Source organism: Diospyros lotus, chromosome 5, assembly GCF_014633365.1.
Source record: "Diospyros lotus cultivar Yz01 chromosome 5, ASM1463336v1, whole genome shotgun sequence".
In the NCBI taxonomy this organism is placed as follows: domain Eukaryota; kingdom Viridiplantae; phylum Streptophyta; class Magnoliopsida; order Ericales; family Ebenaceae; genus Diospyros; species Diospyros lotus.
Genome location: NC_068342.1, coordinates 10,589,816 through 10,607,367, shown reverse-complemented (window position 1 = coordinate 10,607,367; position 17,552 = coordinate 10,589,816). Strand labels below are relative to the sequence as shown.

Sequence of the window (17,552 nt, the reverse complement as noted above, 5' to 3'; positions counted from 1 at the left end):
GAAGTAAAATACAAATGTTAGCTCAAATGAATTTATTCCTATTTTTTGGTTGTCTTAAAAGTATCCCTGAATGGTATTTACAAACATCTCAAGAGTTTAAAAAAAAAACTAGTCGTTTTTATAGCCATATTGTTCACAATGGTTGAATTACTGTTCACAACGGTCTGATACTGTTCATAACGGTCGGATCACTATTTACAACGGTCGGATCACTGTTTACAACAATTCGACTGTTCACTATTCACTGTAGCAAACATTAAAAAAATCGTTTAAATAAATATTTGCACATTTTAACCAAATAAAACATAATATTTCAAATGCCATAAGAAATTATTACAATATTTTTTATATTAGATTGCATGATAAAATTGATTTTCATTTTAGTGTTTAATAGAACATATAAAAATAATTTGAAGCATAAGTTAATAACCATTAACAAAATAATCTCATCATCAAAATGTAATTATTTTTCATCATCAAAATCATATCAAATGCAGCCATCATATTTTATGTTAAAGGTTTTGAGTTCAAATCCTATTTCTATAATTAATTTTATTTTTTAAGTAAAAAAATAAATAAATAATAATTGATAAATTACTTTAATGATAAGGTCTTATAACACCAAAATAAGGTGTTTGCTTATATAATAGACAAAAAAAAATAGAAATAGATAAAATATAAGTGAATTGTTCTTATGATATGGTTGTTAGAAGAAAATATTTAAAGGAGTCATTATATCACCTCATCACATATTACCATGTTTAGATATTAGAGGTTCAGCCATATATTACCGCATTACCTTATTTACATGATATATTATAGGTAGTTCATTTCTATCTTACCATATATACGGATAGATGATAAAATTTATCTTGGGGTGACTGTTTTGTGCGGTTTCAGTGTTCGTGCCCTTAATTACGTTAAAGGAGGTAAATCATATATTAAATCTTTGGCTCTTGTACAGAACGATGATCGAATTTGTAACTCACTAAATTGACACTGACATATTGTTCATCCGATTACTCGACCTATACCTTAGGGGCGATGATAAAATGTATCTTTATTTTTAAATTAGAGAAATGCCCATACAATTCGGGTACATGTTAGACAAAATAAAATATTTCAAATAAAAATCCATTTAGTACGTTTGATAGTTATAGTATAGTGTTTACTTTTTTAGAAAAATATTAAATAAAATAAGATTTAGTATATGATAAAAAGGTGTTCATAAGTTATTTATGATTAGGTGTCGTGTTCAAATTTGTTAAGACAATTTCATAAAATGATATTTTAGGAAAATTCAAAATGTTTTCATTACAATCGAAATTCAAGTCAACTGACACTCTTTCCAATATAAAACCGTGGGTTCTCTTAGAGAATAGTAAACCTTAGTATCATTCATTTACAACATTAACAAAATTTATGTCTCAACTTGAAAATGGGGGTTATGATCAGTGTTGACCCTAATGCCAAAATAATCCTGACTGATGAGATCGACAAGTGTAATATGTCTTAGTAACCTATGTAACATCTATATTTTAAATCGTGAGTTAGGAAGTAGCATGTCATTCATAATAAGTTACTTTATCACTTTACCAAATACATTTGGTATCATTTATTTTCAATATCCTTTAATGAAATTACAATTAAATTCAATATATCTAATTGGAACAAAATTTCATTTAACAATAAGGCAAGATCACAAAATTCGAGATTTGACTCTAAGGGTGCGTTTGATAAGGGAGAAAAATGAGTGTGAAATTTATTTTCTATCTAAATTTCAAGAAATTCTATCAAATAGCTTTTCAATTCCATGGAATTTGAATTCTATTTTAGTTTAAAAAGTGAAAATTTTCCTTGAAATCAAGGAATTTGAATTCTTAGGGATTGGGGTAAGAATTGAAATTTCACCCTTATTTTTTACCTCTATCAAACGCACTCTTAGAGTGTGTTTGATTGCACACATTTTCCATGGAAAATATGTAATTATTATATATTTTCTATAGAAAACAATCAAACACTCTTAATTTTTTCATGAAAAAATATGTATGGTACAACCATTTAAAGTTTTTTTCTATAGAATTTATTTTCCAATGGGGTGAGATGATTTTTATTTTCTAGATAATATTACCTAGAATTAAATTCTAGATAATGCAATCAAATACACCTTTAATGTATCACATGGAAGGTGTCTACAAAAAGAGTATATCCAAAACTAATGATGCTAGATGTCTCAACCAAATGCATGGCTTCATCAAGGCTAAACCTGAAATTGTTTATATCAACTATATGAACCTCAAAAGGTCTGCAAATAACACTAGCATATGCTATGATCACTAAAAATGATGTAAAGCATGTCATGATCGTGTCATGTGAAAGATTGATATAATTAAATATATGTGTGATCCTATATGAACATATTAATTCCTTGTAAATATAAAAATATCATGTATGCATGTGAATAAAATTGTGGGACATAAATAGAAGAGCATATAAATGTATGGCGGGAGGTAGTCTAATGCCAAAGGCCATTGACCCTATTCCCTAACTAATAGTCAGACACAGTAGTCATGAAAAACATAAAACTAGTGCACCAAGGCTCACATATCCTTATTGTGAACATTTATTTATGGTTTTACTAAATAGGCACAGTTACCTACCGTCAAGTAATATAATAGTTGCTCGACTGTGAGAGAGGGGGTGGGCCTCATACATGAGGCCCACCCTCTCTCTTCTCAGTCGGACAATTGTTATGTTGCTCTCTCTTCTCAGTCGGGCAATTGTTATGTTGTTCGACGGTGAACAACATAACAATTGTCTTACTAAATATACATGTATGAAAACATGTCAATCTCTAATTAAGAACATAGCAATTGATAGCTATACAAGGGTAATCATGTAGTCACGTGGTATCATATAAATTATAATCATATAATAATATGATAGCCTATGAAAATCAAGATCAGTATATATAATTTATGTGTCCTTTTCTAATAGATTTAAATAATCTTCACAACATACTAGAATACTCGTTTGATTAGTCAAATAATCCATTTAGCTGAGCCTCATTCGGTTAGTTTTCAGTTACCTTGCTCAAGTATGCCAGAATAATATTGCTCGAATTGAAACCATTCTTAGTTGACCTAAAGCCATGACAATCAAATTACTCATACAATCAAATTGGGTCAAGTCATATTTTTCAAAACTTATTGGTAAATCTATAATTTCTATAAACTTATAAGCAATTTCACAATTTTCAAAACCTAAGGGTCATTTTGAAATTTTATAACTACATGACTAAATGGCCAGATTTACATCTTTATATTCTTAAGGGTCAATATGTATTTTATGTAACATTTAAGTCCCAAACTGTAATTCTTCAAAGTGCCTTTTTTATGGAAAACTTTAGAACAATCCCACAATGTCATTGTCAACGACCAATAAACAACTGGAGCAGTGGTTCCGATGATTAGGACAGATCATTGAATTCCCCTAATCATGGTGATTAGCATATCTAAAAATTAAAATGATCTGACGGTCCGATTTATATAAATCTAAATATTATTTTTTGGACTTTTCACTACCGTCACCTATTACTGGTCGATGATTCTAGTAATCAGAGCTAATCATCTATTTCTCTCAACTGTAGTGGTTAGCACATCCAACAACCAAATTAATCCACGACTAGATCTTCTCATATTGAAAATTAATTTTTTATTTTACAGTCACCATCCATAAGAGATTAAAATCAACTATTAAACTCCCATTGACTTGGTGACCCACATACTAAAAAATCAGATAAATTCAACTATTGGATCTTAGTATATCTAGGTCTTAACTTTTTTGAAAACCCTTTTATATGTGTATTAATCAAAATAGAAAAGGTCACCAGAGAATTACTAAGGATCATATGACATCCATACAGCGTTGAAAAATGGGTAAAATTGTCAATGGAGATGGCAATGGCGATGGCGACACGAAAAAAGAAAACAAAAAAGGGATTAAATATGGTACAAGCAAATTTCAACAAGATCATGATTCCTATTAGCATCAGAGAGACAAGTAATGTGGTCTGGTGATGACACCTCCTAAAATAACAATTAGCCAACAACCACCTAATCCTAACCACCCCCATGTCTTTCTTTTATACACACCCAAATTCACGAATCCAAGGTTGAGTTCTAGGGCTAGGGCAAGAACCCACAAGTTTTTTTTTCTTCTTTTTTCCATAATTCAAAATTAATATATTTTTACCACCTAGCCCTTTACTTAACTTTTAAAATTATTCCAAATTTTCATGTCTTTACAATGTATTGATTCCAATTATATACTAACCATGATATGTTCAAATCAATAAAAATCAATTATTATTGTAAATAAGAGTACATGTCTCAAAATAAAGACTACAATAATAATAAACAATATAACTGTATCTACCATCTCCATACAAATCGTTCTGTTTTTAGAGATTGAAGAATTCAAGTGGTTAAATTATGAACCAGCAGAAATAGAATGGACTACTCCCCCAGTAGCCCCACTAACTTGGTACAGTAAATATAATCAAATAATATAGTCCTAAAGCAGAAGAAATATATATATATATATATGTGTGTGTGTGTGTGTATACATAGGAAAATAAGAGAAAAGAGCCAAAAGAAAAAGGTTGAAAGGGTGAAAAAATCAATTAAAAACAAAAGTTGATCCGGGCAAGAGGGATCCCAATTAATCATATTATAATATATCAACCCCAGACCAGATTCGAAAATCTATGGTCAAATACATATGTTTGTTATCGTATTTTTATGTTTTTAGTTTTTTTATGGTTAATTATATTTTTTATTATTTTAATTATACTCTTAAATTATATAATTTCGAGTTAATTGTGCACTTTAGTTAAAGAACACACGCAACTGAAATGTCCAAATTACCCCTCACATCTGACCACCATTTTTGTCAAAGCTTCTTCTTTCAATGTCCAAAGACGAGGTAAAGAAGATGGCCGACGACAAATACAAAAGATGGAGAATATGGTATGGCAAAAATGGTGGCTAGCAACAAAATTGGATGGGCGATGTGGCAAGAAAAGAAACAACTAGCAACGAGGTAGGAGATGTGGCCGATGACAAGTACAGAAAAAGAATGAAAAGGTATAAGCCGATGACTATGGTGGAAGATGAAGATAGTTGTGGGCTATGGTGGAGGGCAATCAATGGTAAAATGGTATTGGTGGTGGTGGAAGGTGCAGAGATCAGCGGCAGCGATGGTAACAGAAAGCAAATAGGTGAAGAAGCCGTTGGTCAAGGAAGATGAATTGGTCGAATGATCGATCAATTGCTACGACTGAAGAAGAAAACGGAGGGTCGAAGGCACTCCCAATCGACTGTTGGTCTTCTCCTATCAACTGACCTCTTACTTTGTCTTCCTAGTTGGCGATGCCTCCAACCATCTGTCTTCTTTAAAACAAGCTTAGGGTTTTTGAAACACCAATCGCTACATTGCCCTTTCAATCTTCACATCCTCTCCTTCTCTACAACCTCATCGTTTCCAGCAACCATGGTTGCTAGTTCTTCATCAACTACACGTGATAGGAAGTTTTGCCTCCTTCAGCCACTCAACATGTATGTCGTAAGCCGTATCTTCATACCTACTGCAAGTAGAGATGGAAAAATGGGCCCCAGCCCGGGACCGGGCTAGGGCCAGCATTTTGCTGGCCCATTTAAGGCCGGGCCGATTTGGCCCGGCCCGCTTGGCCCACTAATCGGCCACAAAACCCCCCCTCAGCCTCGCCTCTCGCCCATACCCTTTGCCTCGCCCTCGCCCTCTGTCGCCCTCGCCCTCGCCCTCGCCCTTGCCCTCGCCCTCGCCCGCGCCCCTTGCTCTCGCCCTCGCTTGTCGTCGTCGTCGCCCTCGCTTGCCTTCTGTCTCGCCCTCGCCCTCGCCCTCGCCCCTCGCTCTGGCCCTCACCCGCGCCCCTCGCTCGCCCTCTGTCTCACCCTCGCCCTCGCTCTCGCCCTCGCCCGCGCCCCGTTTGGCCCGTCAGGCCCGTGTAGGGCCGGGCTAGGGCCAGCAATCTGCTGGCCCGTTTTTAAGCGGGCCGATTTGGCCCGACCCGCGGGCCACTTGGTGGCAGGCCGGGCCGGCCCTGCCTGTTTGCTATCTCTAACTACAAGCCAAAGGCTTTCTGTAGTTGTCATCAGAAAAGAAGAAAAACCATGGCAGAAACAGACGATAAGAGGCATCACTGATTGATCGTTGATCGTCGATCTTCTCCTATCAACCAACCTCTTACACGCACATGAGGGATAATTTGGACATTTCAACACACGTGTTGCACGCTCTAATTGAGGTGTACAATTAAATCAAAATGTATAATCTAATGGTGTAATTGAAACAACAAAAAAATTGAATGGCCATAAGAAGAAAATGTGATAATTCAAGGACAAAAATATGTATTTGGCCCAAAATATCTAATCACTCCAATAGTAGTTTGGAAAGAGAAAGATGCTTTCCTACAAATACCCACCCACCAGAATCAAAATCAAACACATAAACAAACACACGCAACAAAGAATCGGACATTATCCCTTTCTCTCGGCAAACAGATTAAAATCCAATCACCATAAAAATCCATTTAATAGAATCCTAAAACGAAAACCCACCCAGCTTTTGAAGGAACAAAGAATTGAAACTTGCAGTTTGAAGTTGGAAATCAGATGAATCCAGCAGCTACATTCACAAACAAGGACGGACATACTGATCAAAGCAATCGGAGCAAGAACTTTGCCTGTTTTAATGAAAAGCTCAACTTGGCGATGCCGATGAATCCGAATACAGCTCTTGATGAAGTGATATACACTGAAAAAAATATTTATCGAACTGTTTCTGCACACGTGCCATTCCTCCAATTCTTAACTAGTAAATGCTGTTAGTAAGCACACTAGCTAAGATCATAATAAACTCTTAACACTACATGCATATAGCAAATTAAATTAAAACAAAACAATATCAACATGATGCATCATGCAAAATCAAGATGGAAGTGCAGATATCCTAGTGTTATCAGTTATCCTTCAGGATGTTGCAGTAGCAATCACATTTTGTCTTTCTGAGTAATAATTGCACAGACTTAAACCCATTCCATATGAACGGCAAAAACAAAATCAATTCAGTTCTGATCACTTTCTTGAGTTCTGTAAAGGTCAAAGAACAAGGGTTACAGCCCAATAATGCTGTATGTCAAGAGTACCTATATTATTTTGAGATCACCTAAATTGTCTGAAGATATGCAAAAGCACCAGGTCCTTAAAAACAAGGATTAGAACCCTAAAGGCTGTATGTCAAAAGTACCCATATTCACAATTATCTACCAATTGGTAGCTAAGCTAAAATTTCCCACTAAGTTTGTCTCTTTTGGTTGGTAAATGATCTTCTCAAACATATCTTTGAGCTTTCCATGTGCAACCATCTCCTCCAAGATGACATCACTAAAGGTTGTAGGACAATTATTTGGTTCTCTTTCTTTGTTGGTGGAGGAGAAAACCAACTCAGATAGAAGGTTCTTTTGAGATTGTCTACAGTATTTCTCCCCCTCTGTTGTCCCAGATGTGAGAAGGTTATATGTGTAAACAACCTTCTTTTGGCCGAGTCTATAAGCCCGACTTATGGCTTGCCTCTCCACAGATGGATTCCAAACAACATCTATAAGAACAACTCTTGAAGCTCCAACTAAACTTATCCCTTCAGAACAGCATTTTGTTGATGCCAACATTACTTTTGCTTCACTCTTTGTGTCATTGAAAATGCCAATAAATTTTTGCCGATATTTCTGTTCCACTGAGCCCTGTATTTGCAGAAGTTCCTTTCCCTCATGCCAATTAAAAATTGCTTCGAGCTGGTCCTTGATTAACTCCAGAGTGTCAATATACTGACTAAAAATAAGAACTTTCTCTTTCATAGCCACACTGAGGCGTACGAGTTCCATTATAAACTTTGTTTTGACACCTAGGTCAGGGTTAAGCCTGTACAGCTCTAGCGCATCACGATCAATAACAGACCTGTCTTTACAATGCAGGAGCAAATATGGGTGTGCAGAAACTAATGCGACCTTATGCTCAAACTCAAAGGTGCTTTCTGGAGCTTGAAAAGTTCTAATAAGTTCCATCTGCAGTTGGGGTGGATTTAAAAGAATTGCACACTCTCTCAAGCCAGGAAGACTGCGCCAAAGAATGCTACCTTTGTGAACATGAACAAATGGAGATATGGTTGCTTTAAGCTTCTTAATTGCATCATCAACTTCTTTCCCACTTGAAACAGACACAGAAGACACTTGTCCTGTCAACTGCTTTCCGTAATATCCCCTTCCTCCTGATAGATTCATGTCTGCAAATGCTTTTTGTTTGGCAAACACGTCTGCAACAGCTGGTCTTACTAGACGTAAAGTATTGAAGAGCTCGCCAAAATTGTTTTGGAAAGGGGTGCCTGAAAGGATGATCCGCCTTTTTGTTTTAAGTTTCAAGAGAGTTTTCCAAATTCGACTCCGGTGGTTACGTGGTGTGTGTCCTTCATCAAGAAATACCAGACCTGGCGACTCCAGTAGTATCTTCCCAAGCAATTCACCCTCCTTATCCTGACGAATCAATTCATCTTCCTTGTCAATAACTAGCTTTGACCATTTATTCTTTCCCTCAGCTTTCACAAAATTTTCACCAGCAAGCTTATTAAACAAATGATAGCTGATGCCTAGTATGCTTTTTCCGTTACTCCACGAATGCATCTTTACCATCCGTACAGCATCTTTGCTCTGAAACTGGCTTTTTGAGAGTATTTCAATAGACGTCTCATCTTCCTTGCCTGATAATTCCAAATTGTTTAGGTTGTGGAAGGGAAATTTTACTTCCCATTTCCTGAATTCTTCTTCCCATGTCAACAGCATGCCAACTGGAGCAATAATGATTGGACGACAGTTCGGAAATAAATTCAGAAATGTTTCAATAAATACAATGGTCAAGCGGCTCTTGCCAGTTCCAGGGGCATGTGAAATAATGCAGCCTCCGACTCCATTTGAATCAGTGTTTCTCAATTCACTGAGGTAGGTAGTTCCCGCTAAATTCCTCCATAAGAACTCAAAACCCTCTATTTGGTGAGGATACATGCTCTCTTTTATGCCAGGTATGATGTCCCAAACTGTGCCTCTGACATGATTGCAAGGGTCCAGTAGATTAGCATGTGAACTTTCAAAATTAAATCCATCAAACACAGGGATTTCCTTGTGTGCAAACGGGTATTCTCTCTTTGATGTTTCACAAGCAAATAAATTTTTACCCTGTAACACGTTCCAAAGCAAGAAGAGTTAATATAGGATTTAAAAGTCAAGTTAGCAAATCAATTTGCATTCCTTGAATAAGAAATTAGAAGATAGGGTAGTAAATCCAATGGCATTGTTTTCATTTATAAATAGCACATGAAATAAAAAAAATTAAAATTACTTACAAATGACGGCATTACATATTTGATCTCAAGCTCCACATAAGAACAAATACTACACCTAATCCCAATCTCCTCATCAAGGACAAAATTGTGCTTCCCTTTATGGCAAAGAATGGTTTGATTTCTTCCAGCTTCTGGGCAAATATTGTCAACCTGTAAATCATTTCATAGTTCATATTTACTTTTTAGTCATGCAAGCAGCAGTTTGCAGTCATTTATTGGACATTGACAAAATTACAAATTGATGCTTTATTTTGATCTCAGGAAGAAAATATACACTACTTATTTGGCTTTATAAAACTAGTTGCACTTTCTCCACATCTTTTTTCTGTCTCTTCTGTTTAATCAACTAAATGATATTCACAGATAGGATATAGTCCACTATACTTATTAACTGACCACTGTTATGTTTCATAGTTAGTGAGATTAAATGTTTTAACAAAAGGAAGAGAATAAGTAGAGCATGAAGTGCGATACCTGGGGTAAAAAAAAACTTGTGTACTGTAACAGCTCCCAGGAAAAAAGTATTTTCAGATAGCTTTATGGAGTTTTCCTCTTTTTTTTTTTTTTTTTTTTTGTTTCTCTACTTTTCTTCTCTTTCTTGTCTCTTCACTTTTTACTTTAGTTGGAGTATAAATAAGAGAGGGCGGGTCTTGGTAGTAAGTTAGTAACAGAAAAGTTGTTTCTTGAAACTATAACGTCACAGATTCAATTTTGCGAAAACAGTTTCCTCTTTGTAAATCAATGTGAGGTTGCATACAAAAACGACCCTTCCCAAACCCTCGCAAAGCAAGGAGTCTCATGCACTACGGAAGCCCCTTTGGAATATGAGAGAGCGAGAGAGAGAGAGAGGTGAATTAGAAAAGTTCATCACAGAAGACAAATTTAGCTCATGTTCTGAGAATTAATATCACCTGGTTTAACAGGATAATCCACCTGCAGCTGGTGAGGTAGCCCTATCAAGTTGATTAGCAGGGTAATTAAATGAAACAAATTCATAGAATGCCCTGGAGAATATTAAAATTAAGTAGCCTAAAGCGAGGAGTATTATAAAATGTTTCAACTCATATTAGCCAAAATCTAGAACCAGTTTTTGGGAAAATACAGGTAAGAAAGTTACCGCAGGAGGACAGGAACCCATTTCCTCACACCTCTGAGCAAATTCCATCTCGGCAAACAAATCATCTGTCAGTTTATCAAGGTCTGATTTCTCCACCAGCTCAGGTTCCTCAAACTCATATTTAAACTTCAAAGGAAGTGTGTACTCCACCAAAGACGAACTCTTAACTTGTTCAGATACCTCATCTTCAAGTGCATTATTTTTGTCCAAAATAGAATCAAGAAAAGTCCTGAATATTCCATGACCTTTTGAAGCCACAGGACTCTTTCTGTTTATGGGCTCTCCCATTTCCCCACTTTTCTCATCCACCTTCTCATCACTATATCCTTCCTTTTTGGTGCCATGGATTTTGCTATCATCATTCAGTTCTGCGTTTTTCTCTTCACTACACTTTTCTGGACAGTAGCTTGTTTTCTGGACAGTAGCTTGTTTTCTATTACTGGACTTTCTTACCCCCCTCAGTTCTGCGTTTTTCTCTTCACTACACTTTTCTTTATCAGTTCTACAATTGTATAAATTAGTTTCGATGCCACCATTTTCTTCTTTCAAAACATGTCTTTGCTCCACATGCCGCTGAGTTGACCTAAGCCTTATCTGATAACAATTCTTATTAGGGAATTCTTTTCTGTTTACATAATGGTCATTGCTTTCTTCATCACTGCTGTTAATGTTACCATCCTGTTCTTGTTCATCAACCTCCTCCAAGTAAGCGCTTGACTCCTCCATCCCACTGGACAAGACCTCAAAATCTTTGTCACTTGAATCATCATAATTAGTTTCACTGGAAGTAATTGATGGATCCAAGTCACTAATGGAAGCAGTTCTAGTAGTCTCTGGAGGCTTCTTTCTAGATCCTGCTTTCAAATTTGCCCAGAAAGTACTGCTATCTTCTACTCCAGCATCAACTTCCAGTTCACTTTCCCAGCTTCCAGGACTAAATGGCATCTCTTCCCCACCATCTGAAATGATGGTTATGGGTTCAGTTGAACCTTTAGATTTTACTTGCCACCCTGATTCAAAGCTCTTTTCTTTGTCAAAATCTTCATTGCTTGAATCATCATCATTGTTTTCACTAGACATCATTGATTGATCCAAGTCACTAACGGAGACAGTTCTACCAATCTCTGAAGGCTTCTTTCTAGATCCTGCTTTCAAATGCGTGTGGAAAGAAATGCCATGATCAATGTCCAGTTCACTTTTCCTACTTCCAGGACCCAATGGCATATCTTCCTCCCCATCTGAACTGATAGTTATAGGTTCAACTGAAGAGCCTGAATTCAATTTTAACAGCAAGCCTGCTTCAAAACTCTCTTCTTTGACAAAATCTTTTTTGGTTGAATCATCATCCATGGTTTCCCTAGAAGTCATTGACTGATCACCAGTTCCTACATGAATGCAGTCATGTTACAGCAAAGAAACAAGCAATGGATAATAAGAAAATTTTGTATGTAGCAACCAATTCTTGCTAAGCTATTAGACGTTTCCTTAGTAGGCTATTCATTCAAGCATGCAAGTGAAGTTCATGTTATTACTAAGAAGTCATAAAACTAAAGCAAACTTCTAGTCCTTGATGGTCCTTCACTACCTCTTTTTATTTTCCAATTATTTACAGGAACTGACAAGAGAATTAGCAGGAAAACATGATTAGACAAATTTTCTGCTGTCATGCCATGTAGTTTGCAAGCAGTTTTAGCAGCAATTTGATCTATTGCACAGAAGATACTACAACTGAACTTGCCAATGAATCTCCAGCTATGATGTCAACTACAATGACACTTACTAGTAAAATACATGAGCAATGATATGCTTCATTGAACAAGAAAGTTTGATTTTGAGAAATTAATCAAATTCACACCCTACATGTTTGAACCCCTAAAGCCACTAATCATCCTGGCTGAAATGAACACAATGGGTGACTGAAAAGGCCACTTTATAAGATTCTTTTGGCTTAAGCCTGCCTACATGAGCATCTATTTTCACCTATTATTGGGTAGATTGATGCAGACATCATTCTCCACATATTCTTTCACCTCATTCAGCAGAAACATATGCAGAATGCTCTTCTTGGAAAGTAGCTTTTAAATCCCTGCAAACCCTTCATTATTACAATGTCATCAGATATGAATCCAACATATGAACTTTTTTCTGGATTCTCAAAGCACGGCTTACTAATGATCAGATTAACATTCTTCCATTAGATGGTCAGAAAAAAATGAGATTATACTTCCCAAAAAGAGAAAAAAAAACTGATTTGGCTAGCATTTGGACCTAAAGATTCAAATCTGACATTTACTCCTGGCATCAACATCCAGTTCAGCATCAGCCTTTCCTGCCTTATCATTCAAAGCACAGAATGCAAGATAAAACATTAATACAAGATCCTTCATAGCAAATTGAGACTCAGCTGCAGACATCAAGAACATATTTAATAAAGACTACAATATTGAAAATGCTGCCATTGCCCCCTTTTTTGTGTGCAAAGCAGAACTTCAGGATCACTAGGGATGTAAAAATAGTTTTGCAAATTTTGAATAGCTTCACTTGGGAGCTACAAGCTAATTTGAGTTTTGTTTCAAACTCTTGCAGCACTAAGAAAATACTTGATCTATCTCCATTACCATTTGTTTTTTCAGGACACAAAAACGAAACAAGTTGTCGTACATATCTTTCAGTAATCAAAAAGAAGCAAACAACCATAACAAAATAAAATACCCAATTCACTGCCTCTCACAGCAAAGTAGCTGGATTTATCCACTTCAAAGAAGGAACGAGAGCTTTCCATTTCAAAATTTCCATCATTTGTGTCATTACTGTTAGTGCCAATGGAACCCAATGAATCATCTAAACCAACAGAAAGACTCTGTTTGGTGACTTTGGCAGCCCCATTAACATTGGAAATATCATCACAATTGTTATGTTCTAGTTTTGACCAACACTTCATTGTAGCATTGTCATATGCTCCTTCATCCCCAGATCTGTCAATTACTTCAACTTTGATATTATTATGTTGGTCACTGACATCATGGAACCCTGTAAAATGACATGGAACATTATACGTGCAAGGGAAGAAATGGTGAATATTACTTGGTTTTGTTAGTAATAGCACAGCGATAAGAGGAAGTTTCTACATAGAATTTGGCGACATTCTTTAATGCATTGACATCTGGTGTCTACTGCTTTATGGTTGACAAGAAATTGCAAGAATTGGGAACAAAGATGTCAGTGTGACCAGCTTAGAGGCCAAGATGCTCTTGGCAATCAAAATGAGTAAAAAAGAGATCTAGTATGGAAACAAAAACACAACTATTATGCATTTAGCCCAAAGCCATGATACAGGTCATTGCTAGCAGAATCATATTACAATTGCACTTAAGAAGACTTCATTGCAGAAGTTGTGAGCGATTTTGATACCATGCTCTTCTCTATACAGATTCCAGTGCATTGTCCAAGATTTTAAACAACACAAGACAGTAGCAACAATTTATGAAAACAATATCCGTTATTGCAATGAGACTCAATGCGCATGCAAGGAAGATAATATTAACAAACTCAGAGGTCCAGATGGACAAGCAAAAAACACTTTGATGTTTTTTCTTTGGTAATTAAGCCAATATATTTTGCTGTCAGTACCACATAGTATGACAACATTTTATTCCATTGGCAATAGAAATGAGCAAAAGACTTTAGTATATAACTAAATAATATATAAGATGCAATCCCAACATTATAGAGCATTGCTTGATTTAGTACAATGGCTACAAACCATGTTAAAAATCATACCAGTATACACTTCATGAAAATTTCCAGCCATGAATGAACCTTCTTTCTTTTATTGTTTTCATATCTATAACAAATATTTCATGTTTCATAGGTTTCCTTTTAGAAGAGGACAAACCCTTGGATGAATTGTCTGCAATAAAGCAGACAATTCATATCTATAACATGTGTTTCAAGTTTCATAGGTTTCTTGATTTTTCTCGTGCATCATTTTACGAAAATGTTATACTTCTCCAGTCAACTCTAAATGAAACTTGTCTAGGAAATCCCCTCGACGCCATAAAAAGTCAGGAAAAAGATCAAAATTTATGGTGATCCCAAATTCCCTACAGAATGAACCTTGTTAAATCACCACATTCACTCCTGATCAGGAGAACAACTCTTTCTTTTCAATTGGACAATCAAGGCTACAAGAAAAGCTCCCACGGGAAGTAAAAAGATTTGCATGTCTAAATGGCTTAGTAATTCATCTACTCTTTCAACTATAATGTTCCATATAAGTTGTTTATGTTCAAAAAATCATCACCCTTACAATATTAAAGTTTAGATTCAACTCCAGATTTCTATTTGCCTATATGTTTCCCCTCATGCGGAATACTGCAACTTCATTCTCCTCTTCATCGATCCCTAGAGAGGAAAACAGGAATGTCAAAAGAAAGGATAATGTTAAATAGCCCAAAATTTTAGGCTGAATTGATAGGGTTTACCTCTGTGCAGGGGGAGAATGGGTGAATAGATTTCTTTAAGATGACAATATTGCATTCGACAAGGCAGCCTGAATGCATCAGCCAATGCATTTGGCCTGCTTTGTGCAATATCAGTATTCATTTCTTTATGCTTCTGCAAATTTTTACTTCTCTGGTCATGTACAAGGAAAGGAAAATGGAAAACATTTCTTTCACATAACCCTACTCCGCACAAGCGGATTAAGGCTTGGTATGTTGTTGTTTCTATAAATTAAACAACCAACCCTGTGAAGAGCTTAAAACGCAAATAGACGAGTACATATAACAAAAGGATATAATATATATACAAGAACGAGTAGGTGTAAACGCAAAGTCAAGGGTATATCTAATCTGAAAAACTCAATAAAAGAGAGAACTGCGAATAAATCAGGCAAACAAATCAACTCTGACCCTAAAACGTCGGTGTATACCACAAAATACAATAAAAATCACTTTACTCAACCCGTTTCTTTAGCATTGATTCCTTGAATAAATCAGGCAACTAATCAACTAATCGTACAAAAGACAACAGCAATTACTTAGCGGGGAAGGTCGTCTTCTTCTTTCTTCGCCGTTGGACCCGGTTCGTCTCTTCCATTCACGGTATTCATCCTCGATACGCTTATCTGTTTGAGCTCTGGTCCTCTTCGCCACACAGGACATTGTGCCGGAGGGATCGAGAACTTGATAGGTTGAAGAGATTGATCGGCGAGACCTACGGAACACGTTTGTGAAGGAAGAACAGCGCGTCTCCGTTACTGCGGTGGCCGCAAAATCAGAGAAGGGAGGGAGAAAGAAAGAGCCGAGAATCCGGAGTGAGAGAAAGAGAGAGAAGGGGAAATCGAAGGGACGCCATATTTATAGAAGTGGCGGGAAGAAGGGATTCTGCATTAAATGCTTGAGATTGAGGGACCAATGCTCGTGCTGAATTGGCGTGCGCCTGGCACTCCGCCCGCCACCAGAATGTCGTGATCATTTTTATACATATACATTCATACACACATACATATATATATATATATATATACAGAATTGTTACGTTGCGGGCAACAAAACAATTGCCCGCGGGTAATCTCGGCGTGGGTCCCATGAGGGGCCCACACACCCACCCCTAGGGCAACATATCAGCTCCCTGTATATATACAGTTTTTAAATTTCTTTTTTCTCTGTAAATACCATTTTTAAATTTCAAAATATAATTTTTAATTTCACAATTTTGAAAATGAATCATGTGAAAATTATGTTAAAAATAATAAAAATTTGACAGAACTTCATATACTAAAATGGAAGCTTGTTATTGTAGAAAAGATCTATATTAGATAAATCATCATTGATGGTAAACTCTTCTAATATTTAAAAATATTTAAATTCTCATTCGATTAAAAACTAGATTGGACCAAAATAAAAAACTTAGCCCAATTCAAGATGAAAAATTTTGATCTAATATTTGATTTGAAAATTTTAAAAAATTTATATTCGATTCGCCCTGATTCCAATTTTAAATTAAAAATTGAATAAAGTACTATATATGTGTGTGAATAAATTACATGTATTTCTAACAATAATACATATTATTATTTATTATAAATATAGCATGTTTCTATGATGTATGAAAATTTTTCAAGGGTGCCATTTCTGTATTTTTTGAAATATTTTCATTTTCAAAACGTTAAGAAACGTTACTAGACCACTTTTTTAATTTCAAAAACTTTTGTAATTGTTTCGTAATAATAGTAAAGATCCAAAATGTATTTTCGATACCAAACGAGTCTCCATTCACGAATAGATATAAAAAGAATTCATCTTTAACTCAAATTTTTTAATTTTTTTCTAAAATTTATTTTCAAAGTTTGTTTGAATATATTATAGAATTTATATTTATTTTTAGATTGAATAACTATTTTTTATGTTTATATTTATTTTTATATTAAAGTCAAATTATTGTCGTGTTTTTCATTTTAAGTTATTATGATTTGAGATTTGAGTCATTACAATAATAAATTTATTTAAATAGAAATGTCGTCATCAAGTTGGCTAAAGTTGCAAAAATAAGAAAACAATCAGAGGGTGCGAAAAAGTTCTCGCACAAAGACTCGTATGCTTAAGCCAGACACTGAAAATGATGAAATAAATTGTATTGAAACTAGTATCAAAAACGTCGTACATTTTCAAGAATGAGTAATTGCTTATTTATAAAGGAATATGAAATCATATTTAGTAATATAAGAATATGATTATTGTAGATAAAGTCCATCTTGATTATCTCTAATCTGATTGGAACTATGATCGTTATAGATGAAAGGAATTACTAGTACGATAGTATAGGCAAAAATAAAATTTTTATCGTGTATCAGATACACACCGCAGAATATAATATACACGTCATACATGACTTGGGTATTTAAACAACACGCATATTCAACAATTGAATGCATAAATAAATG

The 17,552-nt window shown here is 35.4% G+C and overlaps 1 protein-coding gene across 4 annotated transcripts; it reads right to left on the bottom strand.

The window, feature by feature from the left end:
* Window positions 1-7,035: 7,035 nt before the first annotated feature.
* LOC127802817 (SNF2 domain-containing protein CLASSY 4-like) lies at window positions 7,036-16,071 on the bottom strand. Of its 4 annotated transcripts, XM_052338849.1 has the most exons (6): window positions 15,648-16,071; window positions 13,319-13,636; window positions 10,607-11,991; window positions 10,401-10,442; window positions 9,490-9,639; window positions 7,036-9,322 (listed from the first exon to the last, which is right to left on the bottom strand). In XM_052338849.1, exons 1-6 carry the CDS (start codon window positions 15,769-15,771, stop codon window positions 7,364-7,366), a joined length of 3,978 nt encoding a protein of 1,325 aa, XP_052194809.1. In that variant the 5' UTR covers window positions 15,772-16,071; the 3' UTR covers window positions 7,036-7,363. The 4 variants fall into 4 exon arrangements, with proteins under 4 accessions (XP_052194809.1, XP_052194810.1, XP_052194811.1 ...); XM_052338850.1 differs by lacking the exon at window positions 10,401-10,442 and having other exon boundaries at window positions 7,037-9,322; XM_052338851.1 differs by lacking the exon at window positions 13,319-13,636 and having other exon boundaries at window positions 7,037-9,322.
* Window positions 16,072-17,552: the final 1,481 nt, after the last annotated feature.

What these genes read in the sequence shown, in the direction of transcription:
- LOC127802817 (XM_052338849.1), bottom strand. Translation starts at nt 15,771, where the DNA reads ATGTCCTGTGTGGCGAAGAGGACCAGAGCTCAAACAGATAAGCGTATC. An exon ending in TGTGAGAGGCAGTGAATTGG is followed by an intron (nt 11,992 to 13,318) that starts GTATTTTATTTT and finishes GCATTCATGTAG; the next exon opens with GAACTGGTGATCAGTCAATG. An exon ending in TGGGTTCCTGTCCTCCTGCG is followed by an intron (nt 10,443 to 10,606) that starts GTAACTTTCTTA and finishes TCAACTTGATAG; the next exon opens with GGCTACCTCACCAGCTGCAG.